Here is an 18,472-nt window from a genome sequence, read left to right on the forward strand (position 1 = left end):
GTGTAGCGCAGCCTTTGTTGTCCCTCTCATGGCCAACTTTCAGTTCCGCCCGGCGAACGGGGGGAGGGGGACCTATTCAAGAAGGAACCAGGAAGTTCCGCTTCTAGAAGGGAAAAAGATTAGAACGAGCGGCATTCTTCTTTTCCTAGCTCTATCGTCCGAGCGTCCCTCTCTGACTGCGCTGTTCTGGCCCCGCCCCCTTCCGCGTCATCCGCCTATTGGCAGCGGGGAGGCCGCTTGACTGACGGGAGGAAGAGGGGCGGGGTTTTTGGAAGAGAGAGGATTGCCCCTCGGCGGGGGGCTTCTCTTCACCATCATGAGCTTCCTGATCGACTCCAGCATCATGGTCATCTCTCAGGTAAGGAGGTGTCGTCGCCGTCGCCCCGCCCACTCCTCCCCCCCGCCCATCATGTTACGTGGAGGGACCCAGTTCTGTCCCCCCTCCCTCGGATTGGGTCGAACCGGCGGCCGTTGGGCGGCTGAGAGGGTCGTACCATTTCTGGAGGCTGCGGGGGGGGGGGAGAAAATGAATGGGCTGTACCACTCCAGGCTATTATGCTGAGGGCGCTCACTGAAGCTGTGAGAGAAGATCTGCCCTGTAGAAATAATGCTATGGCTCCATCCTGCAGGACCTTGGGGTTTGTAGTTTGTTGTGGCACTGAAGACCTTGTGAAACTACAATTCCCAGGATTCCATAGGATGGAGCTTAGAGTGGTATCACTTGCACTGAGGGCAGATTGTGTCAAAAGCATAATGGGAAGTGGCACCCATGGCAGATTTTGGAGCACTCTGTTAAACCCCACTGGGTGACCTTGGGCAAGAAGTCACACTCTCTCAGCCTCAAGAGGATGGCCATGGCTAACCTCTGGAGAAACTTGCCAAGGAAACCCATCTTAACTCGGGACAGAAACAACAAAGTGCAGGCATCTTACTAACGTCTAATTTTTCTCCTGTTTGGAGATCTTGTAGCACCTTTGAGACTATTGACATTTTCACATTCCTATGGCATATACTGTATATGTCTGCCTCTGACTTCCACTCCACCAAAAGCATCTGAGGAAGTAGACCAAAGTCTACAAAAGCTCGTGTTGCCAACTTCTTTGGATGTTATCAGACAAGGGAAATTGGAAGTATAACTCAATGGCAATCCGAACGCAATCATGGGGTTTAATGTTATTGCATGATAGATACCACATACAGTTTCGGGCAATGGGAAGTCAGTCTGAACGCAATCATGGGGTTTCACGTTATTGTGTGAGAGGTGATCACATGCAATTTTGGGCAATGGCAAGCCATTTTCTGGCAATGGGAAGCCAGTTTGAATGCAGTTTGAATTCACGTAAATTCTCTGAACTAGCGAATTCACATGAATGCGTTCTGGCCCACTTTCTTTTCATTCGAAATTAAGAGAAATTCCTCCCGTGTGATAAACTCCTTTCTTTCACTGAGTTTCAAAAGTGCTACACGATCTCTTTAGACAGAGAGAACATATTAACCAAACCTGCAAATAATCAAATCCACAAAAGCCAAAGCCGCGAATGTGGAGGGCCAATCTATATAAATTCCAGAAAGCAAACCTTGATTTTGCCATTTTATATAAGGGACGCTATTTAACAGTCTCACTGTATTTAATGGGACTTGAGCATCCATGATTGTTTGTTATAATCCTGCCTCGATCTGCAGGGAGAGGTGGGAAACAGAAATAAAATTTATTATTATTACTATTATGAATTTTCGTATCCATGCGAGGTCCTGAAACCAAACCCCAGCGAATGCCAATGGCCCACTGTATTAGTTCCGCTGGTTGTCTGTGGGCTTGAAGTGCTGCTTGCGATCTATAGCCCTAAATGGGACCAATATGCCTACAGTAGTTAGTGCTAGTCATAGGGCTTTTTCAGTAGTGGCCCCATAGATTTAGAATTCTCTTTAGAAACTATATCTGGCACAGACCCATTTTTAAGTCAGTCTTTTTATTAAAAGCTCAATCTGAGTTTTCTCAATAGGCAGAACTTTTTAAAAAGCTGCGTTTTTAGTTTTGTTTGGAATGCTCTATGTATACCTATGATGCTCTTGTGCTGTTTCAATTACATTTTTAAAATGTTTATGGAAGCCACTAAGAAGTGGCGTGTGTGTGTGTGTGTGTGTGTGTGTATCTATATCTATCTGAAGAAAACGAATAGGATTGCACTGTCAACATTCCTAGCAACATGGCTTTATGTTTCAAGCAGTAAGAAGGCTTGCGTGAATAGGATTGTGATTTCCTATTCTGGTTTTAAATCGTTGTGAGAAAATATAATAGGGATGTGATGTGATCAGTGACGTGAATCCATATTGTTAAGGAGAAGCAAGCCTCTGTCTAGTACAAATAACATACTTTTTTATTTCAGTGTAATCTTACTTTCATAGCAACAGTATTCTTGCATGTTTTAAGGATTTTGGAGATTTCAGCTTTTTGTGAACATCGCCTTCTCTTATTCTGTCTCTCTGCAGGTTCTGTTCTTTGGATTTGGATGGCTGTTCTTCATGCGCCAACTCTTCAAAGACTATGAGGTGGGCTTGGTCACACTGGGTGTGCTAATGATAACTTTGCTGTGATCTGAAAGAGAGGATATTAATGTGAAATACGTAAAATGTGATAAAATAACTTGCCCTGTAGGGCCGCTAATTTATACACCTACATTTGTTTGAGAATAACCTTCATTTACAGTCAGCCCTTCTTATACACGGATTTGTTATACACGGATTCAAGCATACATGGTTTGAAAATGTTCCAAAAAAGTATAAATTTCAATGATCAAACCTTGATTTTCCATTTTTTATAAGGGACACCGTTTTGCTCTGCCATTATATTTAATGGGACTTGAGTATACATGGATTTTGTTATACACGGCGGATCTTGGAACCAAACACCAGCGTATAACAAGGGTCCACTGTATTTGAGTGAGATACATAGAAGTAGATGTACTGCAGATAGGATTTGTTAACTGTGCATATTGCTTGATCACTGCCACAGGAATGTTTCAAGTTTATTTTTTAACAATTTTAGGAAAGGACTTCTGCATTACAAAGTACAAAATGTAATGAAATATCAGAGAAAAGAGCTGTAAGAAGCCAAATAGTTCCAGATAAACTGAGAATGCAGATTTTTCTCTTGGCTATAGATTTTGAATACGTTATGGAGATGAATTTTGTTTCTGTTTTATTTTCTTCATTACAGGTCCGGCAGTACGTTGTACAGGTTGTCTTTTCAGTCACCTTTGCTTTTTCTTGCACCATGTTTGAACTTATTATTTTTGAGATTCTGGGGGTCTTAAATAGCAGGTAGGTCTATCTGCTACCATTAATAGATTTTGTACTTTTGTGCAGTTGGTGGATTTGTTTGTTTGGCCATAGTTCTACCACTTTTAAAAGTCCCATTATGTTTAGCTATAAAGAGTGTATAGTATTTATTGTTTATAGGCAGCAGGGAATTGGAGTAAGGATGTCGGTAAAATAGTTGTTAGGCTGTTTTTATGAAGTGTTTCTTCAGCAATGTTTGCTGCTAAATACTTGGCAACATTCCTAACACTAAATAAGATGTCAAAGAAACTGTAGTAAATACGATGATGTTCTAAGACTCTGCCATCTTGAATAGCTATTGGTTGGTTAATTTAAAATTGCTTAGGCTTCAAGATTTTTCTGTGCTAGCTGTATTTAAGCAATAAGTACCCAGATGATATAAAATATTTATTGGTCCCTAAATATGTTCAACTCCATTTATATGGTGCCATTTCAATACCATCGCCAATTTCTCCTGCATCCCATAGCAATTCTATAAATTGTATTTGCCTATGAATGAATACCTTATTTCTGTTTCTGATTGATGAAAGTGGCACCAGTTTTACACATTATTTATCTCCGAAGATCTAAACCCAAAATATTATTTTAGAAACCATCTTAGAGTGCCAGCAAAAATGCATTAATACAGCGTGCCCACATCATATGTGGGCGCGATATCCACGGCTTTCAGCATATGCTGAATGCTGTACTGGAAGAAGCGGCACTGTGCGCCGGAAAGATTAATGAGGCGTGCGCCGCTGCGGGCACAAGCCTCATTAGTTTTAATGGGGCTTGAGCATGTGTGGATTTTCCCTTACGTGGGAGTGGTGGTGGTGGTTCCGGAACAGATCCCCCGCGTAAGGGAAGGGACCACTGTATCTGTAAAATATGATAGCTATATTTCTGATTTTTTAAAATATGTGTGAAAATATAATATCAAAGCAATATTCTAAATAATTGGATGCAGGGATGTCACGAACGGGTGTGGACCACACTGGGTAATACCTCAGAGGGATGTGAACACCAAGTGGGGCAGTTGTTCAGTGGCTGTCCCAAGACTACCACCCCCGACCCTCCTCTTCTGCCAACCATAGTACCTGTGCCATCCATCGGTTTCAGTTGTTGGTTCAGATGTTCATGACATCTGACAGCTATTAGCAAAAGAGTACAGACTTTATTCTTTTTGTGGAGTCTCATTTCTGAAATTTACATTTGGTTTGGTAATTAAGGGTGACCTGGAGATTCATGGACAGAGTAGGATCTAGAATTACTCCCACACTATGAAACTGAACTTTCAGAGGCAGTGTGATCCATTCCAGAATGGTTTGAATCCCAATATCTGACCAAGGCATCTTCCCAATTGAAATGGGTCCACATAATTATTATCATCAAGCTGTAATTGGAATTACGAGCCCTTGATCTTCTGCAGATATTACCTATCTGTTTGAGAAAGGAGATTGGGGATGGATTAAGTAAAATACTGTGATATTGAATAATTTTTCTGTTATTTTCAGCTCACGGTATTTTCATTGGAAATTGAACCTCTGTGTGATTTTGCTTGTTCTGGTGTTCATGGTTCCCTTTTACATTGGCTACTTTGTTGTGAGCAACATCCGATTGTGTAAGTATGCATATTGTTTGAAGATCTGTACTGGTACCAGTATTTTAAATCATCACCGAAAATAGCAGCTCTCACACTGAATAAAGTAAATGGTAATCTTAATAATGTTTTTATTATTTTTATTTTTAGTGCACAGACACAGGCTGCTTTTTGCCTGTGTTGTCTGGTTAATATTTATGTATTTCTTCTGGAAACTCGGAGATCCATTTCCTATCCTCAGTCCAAAACATGGTGAGTTTTCTAAAATATTTAAATTACTAACTGTTCAGTTATTCAGTGTACATTCCATGCCACATTGTGTATTTCTGGTTTGTATGGGTAAAAAGGACTGTCATATTTTAATGTTTCGTCAGATTGTCAAAAATAATGGGTGGTTTCTCTACACTTGCACAACACAATCCTTTGTTTAGTGTATTTACTAAAAAACAAATTCCACTAAATTCAGTGCGGCTTACTATCATAAGTGTGCATAGCAATTCAGCCTTAGGAAATGCAAAACTAGATCACACTTCGTATCCTTCCTGAATCTTAGGCCTGTTACACATCACTTGTTTGTGGCGGCCCGTGGCCCATTCTAGGGTTCCGTAGTGCGCAGCATCTGCATGCTCCAGAACCCTAGAACATATGGATGGCACCATCTTTACGCGGTGGCATCCATATAAGGCGTGCATGCATGATGCATTTGCGGCGCCATGCCTGTGTCATGGATGCGTCACAGTGCGCCAATGGCGCACTGATGACGGTGTCCCCACGCGCCAAGAAGAACCCGGTTTTTCTGGGTTCTTTTTGGTTTGACTGTTGTGGCGTCCCTCCAGAGGAAAACTGGGCGCCTCCAGCCCACCCCTTTGAGGCGGTCTGGAGAGCCCCTTAATTGGCAATATAGTTTTAACACAAGCACAGTATGACTCCCATTTCCATGGGATCAGTACCCATGGTTTCAAATATCCATTGCCTGGGTACTTTCTCAACTTTTCTTCATGCAAGGTGGTGAGGGAAGGAAGCAATGCCACTTCTTGACCCTTCCTTCCTTCTTTCATGCCCCTCCATCCTTGCCTGTTCTGGGATTAAGAGAATGAGGAGTTGTTCCCTTGCTGCCACCATGCCCCTTGCTTTGCACAGTAGCCAACCAACCAATAGAGTCTGCTTTGGCTGCACGTGGCTCACCTGCATTGCCTTCAGTTCTTGCTTCTTGGCCAATAGAAGTATGGGGGCGCAGTTACATGAAGCTATAAACTTCTCTTGGTGGCAGGTACAGCACTTGGTGGAAAGACAACCACTCAGTTGCTGCTCCCATTGCATATTTGGGAACAGCAACTGCGCAGCCAGGTGACCAATCTTCCTTCCTTTTGTTCTCGCATGTGAGAGTGTGGCACTCAGTACCAAGAGAGGTTCATGTCTTCATGCAGCTAAGCCCCCTGTGCCTTTCTCATCTCAGTGATGAATTCTTTGGCAACTTGAGTGACTTTAGTAAAACTTTCAAAGAAATCCTGAGCTCTTACTAGGTTCTTTACAAACTGACTATTTATATACTCCCAGAGTGGGGAACATGGAACCCTTCAGGAGCTGATATTCCTGTAACGCTTTACTAGTGGCCAGGCTTGTAATTTAGGGAGTTAGGAGCCCTATTGGTTTCTCAGCCCTGTTCTACTACTGCAAGTGCTTCTAAGATGCTGTTCATGGAGAGGATTATTCATTTTTTCTGGAAAAAAAATCCTCCTAATATCAAATAAATGAACTTCTGTTGAGAGTTCAGAAGCAAACTGATGTTATAGATGAGGCTATAGTAGTGAGTGCAATTCTGCCTTTCTATATTTTAAAGGATGTAATGATGAAATGATGCTTTTTCTCTTCTTTTTCCTCAGGAATTCTGTCTATAGAACAGCTCATCAGTCGGGTAGGAGTGATTGGGGTGACCCTTATGGCCCTGCTGTCTGGATTTGGTGCAGTCAATTGTCCATATACTTATATGTCTTATTTTCTAAGGTGAATAGAATGTCTTGATATATTTATTTTGACTATATTTTTCCCTTCTTTCTTCTTTTCCTCCATGTTCAGATACTTTTTCGGAGCTCTTAAACTGTCATCTCCTGCCTCTCTTTGTTTCCGTCATACTGATTATAGTTTGATACACTGGTTGTTCTGATCCAATCCAGCATCTCTGTGTTTCATGGGCTGGGCCAGTTAGAGGACCTTTGTGCATGTTCTGACTGTTGGCAGGCTGTACCTATTTTCTAGCCCTTTCTAGCCACTGAAATAATGGCTAGAGGGGAAGGTGAAGTTGCATGCATGGCCAGCTATCTTATGAAATGCCTTGGTTCCAGGATTGTGGAAACTGAGCCCTGGACAAATTGTTGGTTGCTCCCATCATTCTTGGAAAGAAGCAAGACATTTCAAAAGAAATGGAAAGCTCTTTGCTTAAAGGGGAGTAGGATGCATGGGTGTCATGGTCTTCCTCCTCTGAGCAAGGGAAGTGCTGCTTCAGCTGTTTTAAAATGCCATGACAGCTAAAAATAATGGATGATTCCCATTCCTATTATATATATATATGCTTTTTTTCATATCCCAAGGGAAGTGGGGAACAAGGATCAGAGGACATATGCAAAAAAAGAAGTATTTCTAATACTTTCTAATACAAGACCAGCCCATTGGCAAGACTGAATTAGAATCATAGCCTAATAGAGTTGGAAGAGACTGCAAGGGCCATCCAGTCCAACCCTGCCATGCAGGAAATCCAAATCAAAGCATCCCTGACAGATGGCCATGCAGCCTCTGTTTAAAGACCTCCAAGGAGGAAAATTCCACTACACTCCGAGGGAGTGTGTTCCACTGTCGAACAGCCCTTACTGTCAGGAAGTTCTTCCTAATGTTGAGGTGGAATCTCTTTTCCTGTAGCTTGCATCCATTGTTCCGGGTCCTAGTCTCTGGAACAGCAGAAAACAAGCTTGCTCCCTCCTCAATATGACATCCCTTCAAATATTTAAACAGGGCTATCATGTCACCTCTTAACCTTCTCTTTTCCAGGCTAAACATTCCCAGCTCCCTAAGTCGTTCCTCGTAGCTTCCAGACCCTTCACCATTTTAGTCGCTATCCTTTGGACATGCTCCAGTTTCTGGCCAATTAGTACAGGAGTGCCCATTGACCAGGCTGAATTGGCCATTCCTGTACTAGAAAGTCAGAGAGCTATATCATTAGTTCTGTATTCCTGTCTCTTGTAGGAATGTGACAGATGCAGATATTCTAGCTTTGGAACGCCGGCTTCTCCAAACCATGGACATGATCATTAGCAAGAAAAAAAGGTGAGGCAAACATATTGGAACTTTAAAAAAATTCTCTTAGGGCAGTGACTTGCCAGTAGACAAATTATTCCTATTGTAGACTATCAGACATAGAGTAAGACATAGTAAGACATTTGTAAGACATAGGGTAGGCCTCTTAGGGGCTCCACCATAGAAACTGATTCTAAAAAAGGACTCAGTGAGTCAAAAAGGCTGGGAACCCCTGCCTTAAAGGCACCAGAACCTGTCTGATCTTGGAAGCTAAGCAGGGTCAGCCCTGCTTAGTACTTGCATGCGAGACTGCCGATAAATACCAGGTCCTGTATTTCAGAGGGAGGAACTGGCAAAAGCACCTCTGAGTATTCCTTACCTAAGAAAAACCTATGAAATTCATGGGATCTCCATAAGGTGAATGACATTTCAAAAAACTTGAAGGGACATACACACAAGAATAAAATCGTTGATCTTTCCCCCTCCTATTTGGGCCAGGTTTAGGCCAGATTGGGTCCACGGTGTGTGTTTGCTGCGGTCTCAATACCTCTTCGGTGTGGGTGGCCACCCCTTCATGGCCTTCTGTTTCGGCCCTAAGTCTGGATTCGATCTGTAGTACATGTGTGCCTTATTTTATTTTGGTTCTACTTTGTATCTCTTGTTATTTTAGCACTTGACTTTTCCTTCCAATCAGGATAGCAATGGTTCACAGAAACATGTTCCAGAGAGGGGAAGTACACAACAAGCCTAGTGGTTTCTGGGGGATGATAAAAAGTGTTACAACATCTGCATCAGGCAGCGAAAGTATCCTTTATGTTTTGGTTTGAGAAATGAGAAAGTCATGAGTGGGTTGACAGGCAGCAGCAGAGTAAAAGTAAAATGAAAAGAAACAATATGAGGACTCATTTATTGACATGTAGTGAACAGACAATGTAGAACTCATTTCCTGCTGCTCTTTAGTGTCATACATCATGCAGAGTGTAATGGTAGCCTAATTCTGTTTCTATATATGGGCATGTAACCATGACCATAAAGAAGGCTGAGAAGCATAAAATCAATGCATTTGAAATGCTGGAGGATACCATGGACTGATGAAGCAACAGATATGGGCTCTAGAGCAAATTAGGCCTGAACCTCCTCCACTTGATGCCAAGATGAATAAACTGAAGCTATTGTACTTTGGACATATTGGAGCTTATCACATGAACAAAAAGCTGCACCCCAATGGAATGCAGCCTGGTTGCAGGATGCAGGCAGGAATTATCACATGTAATTTGTCTCCGATTCAGCCAGGCGAGTGCAGCTTGATTGCATTCCAGGTCCCAGGTGGCTTCAGAGGCCACTTTTCAAAGTCAGAAAGCTCCCAGCTTTGAAAAGCGGAGTGTGCCTGGGACCTGGGATGCAGCTGGGCTGCACTTGCCCAGCGAAATTGGCAGCAAATTATGTGCGATAATTTCTGGCTGCATCTCACTCTCTGCATGCCGTTGGGGTTCAGTTGGGTTTTTTGTCCATGCGATACATTCCATCATGAGATGACATGATTTTTTTGGAAAAGATGACTGTCCTTCAAAGTTGAAGTTGATAACAAAAAGCCAATGAGTAAAAAATAAAAGATCTAATTCAATGAGGCATTTATTCTTTACATAAGTGAGCAATTATGATAAATGAAAAATATACTGTATGAGAAACATGGCATTAGGCATGGATTTGGCTCTATGTCCTATCCTCCCTTTTATACAAAGTTACTATGCCAATATTGATTTATGTACTAAGGTGAGAAAGAAATGTGGCAAACTGGCAGACAGTGATTGCTATTAAAGTGCTTTACATTGTGGTTAGTTCTTAACTTCTTGCTTGTACTTGAAATTTTAGCACTGTTCAGGTGTGAGGTCTTATACGTAGCAGATAAGTAAGGCTGAAACTTTGCATAATTTTAAATGTAGAGCTACTACCATATTTATTCCACATTCCTTCTGTAACCTCAGAAAAATGAATCATTTCTTAACCTCACAACATTGTGCACTTTAATGCTGCCTCTGCCAGAAGCAACCAGTGCTTTGAGGTTAGTAACGGCATAGTGCCATGCTCTTAAGAAAACAGAAAAGTTGTCCTAGATGTTATAGAGAAAGACATGCAGTTTTAGTATCACAGTATTTAATGAATGAGTTTCCAATTTGCTCCATCCATATCAATCCTGCAGATGGCAGTGGTACACAATTTCTAATCGGTATGTGCTACATGAATAAAAACAAAATCCACAATCAGGAAGTGGTTTTATTAGGACCATCTAAAATGCCACAGAAGTGTGCAAGGTTCCAGGTTCTCCAGAACTCCTCATCTGGCTATGAAAAGAAAGAGGGTCAGAAGAACTAGTAAAGTTCCAAAATTAGGAGTGAAGTTGTAACCATGTGCTCTACAGTTAAACTTGATCCCAAAATGGGATTACAAATTAAGGGGCAAAACAGATGGCCCCTTTCCGGCGGCTTCCTGGTGGCTTGGGCGTATGCTGTTTAGATGACGTATGTCTCCAAGATGGCAGGAAGCTGCTGTGAAGCCACCTGACCAACCACATGGTGGTAGCTTTGTGGTGCTCTGATGACATGTTTATATGCCACACGCCGCAGGAGTGCTGCAAAGCTGTGGCGGCAGTTGAAAATATGGCTTTTCCTGACTCAAAAAGGAGCAGCTTTCTGCCACTTCTTTTTGGGCCAGCAAAAAGCTGAATCACGGCTGCGGTATGTAGTTGCTGCAGCCCTGATCCGGCAATCAAAGGAGTGGCATCAAGTCACCCCTTCAGGGCTGTCTGTTTTGGCACTGAATAAATCTCTGATAGGTAGGTACTCAGATATCAGATTGCCATTAGCAATGTATATTGGGGAAAAGAACCAGTAGCCAGTTTCCTTTTGTGAGAAAACAAAGGCTGGCTCTCACTGAAAAGTTCTGTCTATTGCATTGGGTAAAATTACACAGTTTGCTGATTTGGTGGAATTTGGAGAACAGTATAAGTAAACTATGTTGTGCTTTAAGCAAGTGGCTGGGATTTTATATACTCTATGCCTCTTTGCTCATAATTTTGAAAGCTTTGTTATGAATCTGATTGAAGGAGTGAAAAGAAATTGGAACTGGAAGCTATTTTTTTTTCCTAGATGATATTAAATGTGATTTTGCCCTTGACAATATTGGTTTGCCAGACCTGTCACTTATCCAGCAGGAGGTGGATGCTCTGGAGGAGCTCAGTCGGCAACTTTTCCTGGAAACGGCTGACCTGCATGCTACCAAGGTGCAGGCTAAGGGGATGGTTCTCATTCCTGATGGGTGGGTAAAAGGAACTGCAGGGTGGGAGAAAATATCAGAGAAAATTTAGGAAACATCCAGTGGGTGGATGTGTTAAATGTTAAAAAAAATGTTAATGATCAAGGCCTTTACCCAGTTCAAGTCTTCTCATGGGTCAGATAAACAAGAAATGTGTATTCCATTGGGAGTTACTGCCTGGATAGGTTGTAATCTTTTTAAGGAAGGCCTTCATCAACTAGTGAATACATATGTAATATATAGTCAGAGCATGGAGAAATCATTTTTAGAGTACAGTTCCCACAATCCCATAGGTACCATGGGCTCTAGTCATGCTGGTTGGAGGATTCTTGGCATTATAGCCTGAAAAGGTACTTTTGGGAGCTATGAATTTAATGTAGTCATAGATCGGAATTGTTAAAAGGGGGAAAAAAGCATGGTCTTTTGATTTAAAGGCACTCCCAGACGCCTGGCGTCTGTGTAATTTGAATTTATATGTCCTTGGCAAATCTTGATCTGATAGTTGTGAAGGGTCCAGCAAGTACACACTCTGTGTCACACAATCAGTGTGGCATGTTAATTGTTTTATTGATGAGAAATCCATGAGATAAGACATTCCACCTTAAAAGGAATGATTCATGAAACTGAAAAAAAAATGTTCTTTGCAGGAGAGAATAGAATATTCGAAGACATTCCAAGGGAAATACTTCAACTTTCTGGGATATTTTTTCTCCATCTACTGTGTTTGGAAAATTTTTATGGTATGTAATATTGTGAGATAAAGTATGAGAGATTTATGTTTTTTTCTTTGTATAACAAAAATGTATTTTAAAAGATTCTTAGCACATCCTTGGCTTTCTTATTCATTATATCCCATAAAAAAAACTGGATGGCTCCTTAGGTTTTTTTTAATAAAATTGTTTTTTCAGGCAATAGTGCATATTTTTTGTTTTATAATTACATAACTTCATTGGACATTGTTGTGTGTTTGTGTAGCCTAACTGGCTGCATACTATGAAAAAGGCATGCATGTGCTCTATTATGGTTCTAAAAAGGTTAAGGTTTCCCCTTTGACAAGATTGTCAAGTCGTGTCCAACTGTAGGGTGTGGTGCTCATCTCTGTTACTAATTCGAAGAACTAGTGTGAATGTGTTAAGTAGCATGTTCTCTTTTTTCCTTTTCCCTTCTTCAGGCAACAATAAATATTGTATTTGACAGAGTTGGGAAGACTGATCCAGTTACAAGAGGGATTGAGATTACTGTGAATTATTTGGGGATCCAGTTTGATGTAAGTACTTAACATTTCAGTTTCTTTCAATAATGTTCCTTTATACTTACTGCATTCTACTCTGTTCAGAGCTGGATAATGTGTGAGTTAATATAGACTATTAAAAGGTTGCTTAATCTTGTAAAAAATATGAGCAGAAGGTTCACTTACAGGAGCTGCTGCATTTTAAAACTGGATTAATATATTAGGATAATACTTCAATAATATTTCTGTATACTTCCAGCAAGACACTACTTGAAAATTCTGATCACAACCTGAAGTGTATTAAAAATTCCAGATTGCTTCAGATTTTATGTTTTACCAATACTGATTTTAAGTTACACCTTAGAATCAATCTGTGACAGTACTGTATTACTTTTTTTTTACAGTTACATTCATGTTTATCCAGTATTGGATTTTTTTTTCTACTTTAGTCCAGCCCATTTATGATAGTTGTAGATGGTACATGTTAGCAGTGCATCTCTTCCCTACCCTTGGCTTTTTAAAGGTGCCTGGATGAGGATTTAAAATCTTTGCAGATAAAGCATTGATTATAGATTCCTTTGATTTGATTGCTAACCATGGCTATGATCCGACAAACAGTACAAGGAGGAGATTTTGGATTTGTTTTCCAAAGTGTCACATGACAAAACCATATTTAAAACCTCAGTAGCAGCTCTGTTGGAGGGGGCAAAATTATGTGAAGAGGGTAAGATACAAAAATCTTACTGGATTTTACACTGATTCCAATATTTGGATTGCATATGTAGTTTTACAGTTAGTACCAAAATAATCACAGTTAGTATCAACATAAACTCAAAAGTCTAGGTTAGCAAATCAGCTAGCCCCTGATATACCACCACCACCACTACTGCTACTAATTTCTTTCCTGATCACAAGGACATTTTTAACTCAAAAATATTTTAAAATTTAGGGTTTGTAAATGTGTAAACATGTAATATTTGATTATGATACAGAAAGTAATTTGCCTTTTATGAAAATAGATTAAAACACCTGTTGTTTCGGACTAGTATGTGGTGTAGTTCTAGCATTCTACTGGCCTGGTTTTCACTTGTCAATTGTTTGAATAGACATAGAAAATGACCTCATAGCTTACTTGCTATGCATGTATGTGCTCATTTTTCACTAAAATAAAATTGAGTGTTCCATGGCATTTCACGCTTCACACTGAATTTACCTGGAGCATGAGTTATGGGAGACTTGCCTCTTATACTCTTTCATAGCATTACACTCTTTCAGTGTTGGTTTGTGTGTTTTATCCACCTGTTGATGGAGAGTTAAAATTACTTTCAGGTGCTCATAATTAATATTAATGTTAATATTATTAATGTTAATATTTGCCCAACAGTCATATTTTTTGCAAGTTTACACCATATAAATTCAGTCAGGAGCCTTAATTAAAGTAGTTCACCTCCCAGCATGATGCATTCTGAACTTTTAGAAAATTGAAATTTAAAATAGGTTTTTCACTTGAATGTCACTTATTTGAAACCTCAGTCTCAGTTTGTCTCTAGACCAGACAATGGCAGTAGTTCCAGTCCTCATTACAAAAGGATGACTAGGCCTAGATTAGTTATTTCTATTCTTAAGTCAAAAAATGTATATCTAGACAGCCTAGATATTAATGCTCAAATAATGCACCTGTGAACCTCTCTGAGTTTTTAACCACTTCCCCTCTCTCTGTCACTGCAGGTAAAATTCTGGTCCCAGCATATTTCCTTTATTCTTGTTGGAATAATTATTGTCACTTCTATTAGAGGCTTATTGATAACACTTACAAAGGTAAGTTGTTAGACAGGAGGTTGTTAGACAGTTGGTTGAACAGAGGAGTTTGTGAATGAGAGAATTAATTCCTGTAAGAGTTTAAGACAGGACTGTACAGTACAGAAATGGAGAAAAAAAGAAAGAAGAATGTAATGTGCAGTTCCGGGTTATTTATAGCCCACTGTCATTGAGAGCCAGTGTGGACTATGATTCTAGAGATCAGTGTTCAGTTCCCCACTCAGCCATGGAAACCCACTGTGTGACCTTTGTTGAGTCACACATTTTCAACCCCAGAAAGCTCTGTGATAGGGAGGCAAAGCCCTTTCTGAACAAATCTTGTCAAGAAAACCCCACGATAGGTTCATTTTAGGGTTGCCATAAATCAGAAACGACTTGAAGCACACACAACAACAGCAACATCATTATATTTATAGAGGGTCAGTTTCAGTATTGGACTGCAACTCGGAAACCAAGATTCAAATCTCCGTTTGGCCAAGGAAAGCCACTGGATGACCTTAGGCAAGTCACTCTCTCAGCTTTAGAGGGAGGCAAAATCAAACTCCTCTGAACAAATCTTGCCAAGAAAACCCTACATTAGCAATAGGGACACCATAAGTCAGAAACTGCTTGAAGGCACATAACAACAACCATTATGCTTTGAGGAGCTGAGTTGTGCAGTAGAACATTATAGTACAGTTAGAAAAAACATGGCACTGTGGAGCAGAATATCTGTTTCAACAGTTTCTTGAAATTTAATTAAAATGTTGGCTTCTGATACCTTTTGCTTTTGGCAATATAGAAGACTTTGCATTAAACATGTCTTTGTAATATGAAGATTATTAGTTGTTATACAAAGGGATTTGTAACATCTTTGAGGCTATGTGAAAGAAGTTGTAGCTTAAGCTTTTGTAGACTTGGTCTACTTCCTTAGATGTATGCTTGTTATGTTCCTTCAAGTCAGCTTTGACTTACAGCAGCCCTATCATTGTTTTCTGGGAAAGATTCATGCAGAGGACCTTTGTCATTGTCTTCCTCTGAATATAGCCTACAGCACATGGTATTCCCTGCCAGTCTCTCTTCCAAGTATTAACCAGCCAAATGCTACATAGCCTCCAATATCAGACAAGACCACTGGAAAAATATGGCAAGTGAGGCAACTCTGGAGCGCTATTTCTCTTGCACACCTAAAAACATTTGAGTGTTTACCACAAAGTAGAAAGAAACTGAAACCTACAAAAGATACCTGTCCATGTCAGCAGCAAATTTAATTGTGTGCTGATTGTAAAGACTGTTTATAGCTGAGTCATACAACTTGTGGTGATCATCGCCTTTGCCTTATGCATTCACATTGGAAATGGGGGAATCATGTACAGCTGTTCCCTTTCTGATGACAGCAATTTTTCCAGCCACTGCAGTTCCTTGAATTGTTTCCAGCTGTATCCGAGTTTGCTTGTTTCAATGAATACCTGGGCACAATCAGGGCAGCTTGCATGTAGAGCAAAATATCTTATGTATCAACCTGCAAAAAAATGTAATGTCTTGTTTGTGATCCCAGATGGATGTGGAGGATGTTATGCAATATCATCAGAGGATAAAAGATAGTCTTGTCAAGTCATCCTAATTATTTGACAGATTAAGGGTTAAGTCCCTTTACTGGTTCAATGGGTCTACTATATTGGGGAATTAAAAATGGATTTAACATTAACGTTATTAAATTGGCTGTTCTAAATAAGTTGGTGATAAAACAAACACACTACCATTCTACCGTCATGTAAGGTATGAGGAATTGGCCTTTTGTGATTAATATTAAAGTGATTTTCTAGTCTAGTTCTAGAAATATTATTATTAAAATGTCTCTGATAATAAGTTGTTTCCTCTGTAGGTTTGTAATTATGTCTGTTTGTGAGCTGATTTTCTGTGTTTTCCCCACAGTTTTTCTATGCTATCTCAAGCAGCAAATCTTCCAATGTTATTGTTTTGTTGCTGGCACAGATCATGGTGAGTATTTCAAGGAACTTTGGTAAAAAACTACAGCCCCCCCCCCCCACATTCGCAAGGGTTAGGGGAACAAGACCCCCACAAATGTGGAAAAATGATTAATACCCCCCCTACAGTAGCCTTTTTCAGGGTGGGAGGGCTTGGGGAACAGAGTGCTCCCCTTATTTGGCCCCTCCCACCCTGGAAAGGCTTCAGGGTTTAACATTCGCAAATAACCAAAACCCCAAATGTCAAACCCACAAATGTGGAGGGCCGACTGTATTACTTGTCCTCTCTGATCTAAGTAATTAGTAGGGAAAATGGAATGCCTGATATTTCCTTTCTCCTCTCTACAGGGGATGTATTTTGTGTCTTCAGTACTACTGATTCGAATGAGCATGCCCCTAGAGTATCGCACCATCATTACTGAAGTTCTAGGGGAATTACAGTTTAATTTCTACCACCGCTGGTTTGATGTTATATTCCTTGTCAGTGCTCTCTCCAGTATCCTCTTCCTATACCTGGCGCATAAGCAAGCTCCTGAAAAACATATGGCACCCTGAGCCTCTCTTAGTCCTTCATTGCATGGTGGACGAAAACGATGTGTTTGGCATATTGCCATCTTGTAGTGGCTGTTCCCATGATGGATAATCAGCTCCTTTGGTTAAGATCAAATGATTTGTTGTGGGCAAAAAGAGACAAGACACAGCCCGCAAGATGCAGCTCTTGGAAAACAAGCATGTCCTTGTGGAGAGAAACTGTGAGAGGAAACAAAAGGAATGCTTTCAGCAGGAATGGGAGAAACTTTTCTATAGTGTTTGGATAATGAAACTGGCAATATTGTCTTAATCTGGAAAGTGGTGATTCTGGAACCAAATGCCTAAATAAATCAGATTTTGTAATAATTCACAGTATTTGCCAATCATAGACTTTTTATAGTAAATTTACAGTTTAAAGAGGGGATGAAGTATTTTCAAGTAGAACAGATATTGTAGAATGTCACTAGGAAGTTCTGTGTAGTATATATTAGATTTCTTCCTTGTGGATTCGATAGTAAGCTGGCTCACTACTGATGGAATGTGCCAAGGTCTCCATGCTGGCGTTTGAGAACCTTCTCTAGACATTCACAGAGAGGTGCACATGGTAGAGCTCCTGATAGCAGATGTTAATAAACAAACAAACAACTTCCTTTATATACTGCTTCATACTGAACTAGCAGTGTCTAAGTGGTTTACAACTGTAAGCTAATTGCCCAGAACAAGCTGGGTACTCATTTTACCGACCGCAGAAGGCTGCAAGCCTGAGTCAAGCTTGAGCCCTGGCTAGTATTGAACTCACAACCTTATGGTTTTGAGTGAGTGGCTGCAGTACAGGCATTTAACCACTGTGCCATCAGGGCTCTTCTAAAGGCATGGAGGATTGCCTTTTTTTCTTTTAACAGCAACTGTAATCTTTGAACTTCGCTCTCACACACATGTAGCACTATATCTGTTCTATGTGGTGTGTGTGTTTGGTGTGGGAGAGGGAACAGTGCAATATTTAGTACTGATTGACTTTACTAGTAATTTGATTGCAGAGCCAAGTGAATTCCTGCATCAAGCTGTGATTGGAAGCTCAGGAACAGCTTTTGTCTGGTTCCTACAGCAGATTAACAGAAAGTGGAAGGGAGACTGCGCTGAGGAAAGAAGCATGAAAGATGACCCAGTGCAGTATGCTTATATGTATGTGAGACATAGGAAAATGTGAATGTATGCATGAAGTCTTGTGTTTATAGAGAATGATAGGGGACATTAAGGGCCATGATATTTGCTAGGTGGGAGAGAGAAAAGTCACTTCACTCCTGGTTGCTTTTTGGGGGGAGTTTTCTTGCTTTTTGGAATGACGGTTATTGCTAGGGTTTCATAAGGTTTTACCAGTTCTCTCTAAAGTACTACATGTGACCCACA

At 40.5% G+C, this 18,472-nt stretch overlaps 1 protein-coding gene across 1 annotated transcript; it reads left to right on the forward strand.

Annotated features, from left to right (window-relative positions):
* The first annotated feature begins 218 nt into the window (after positions 1–218).
* GPR89B (G protein-coupled receptor 89B) lies at positions 219–17,437 on the forward strand. The gene is made up of 14 exons (XM_042460392.1): positions 219–358; positions 2,491–2,550; positions 3,218–3,321; positions 4,833–4,939; positions 5,069–5,170; positions 6,802–6,922; positions 8,156–8,236; positions 8,901–9,010; positions 11,398–11,486; positions 12,166–12,258; positions 12,690–12,785; positions 14,478–14,567; positions 16,482–16,547; positions 16,883–17,437. Exons 1-14 carry the CDS (start codon positions 317–319, stop codon positions 17,087–17,089), a joined length of 1,368 nt encoding a protein of 455 aa, XP_042316326.1. The 5' UTR covers positions 219–316; the 3' UTR covers positions 17,090–17,437.
* Positions 17,438–18,472: the final 1,035 nt, after the last annotated feature.

Source organism: Sceloporus undulatus, chromosome 3 (assembly GCF_019175285.1).
Source record: "Sceloporus undulatus isolate JIND9_A2432 ecotype Alabama chromosome 3, SceUnd_v1.1, whole genome shotgun sequence".
Classification (NCBI taxonomy): Eukaryota; Metazoa; Chordata; class Lepidosauria; order Squamata; family Phrynosomatidae; genus Sceloporus; species Sceloporus undulatus.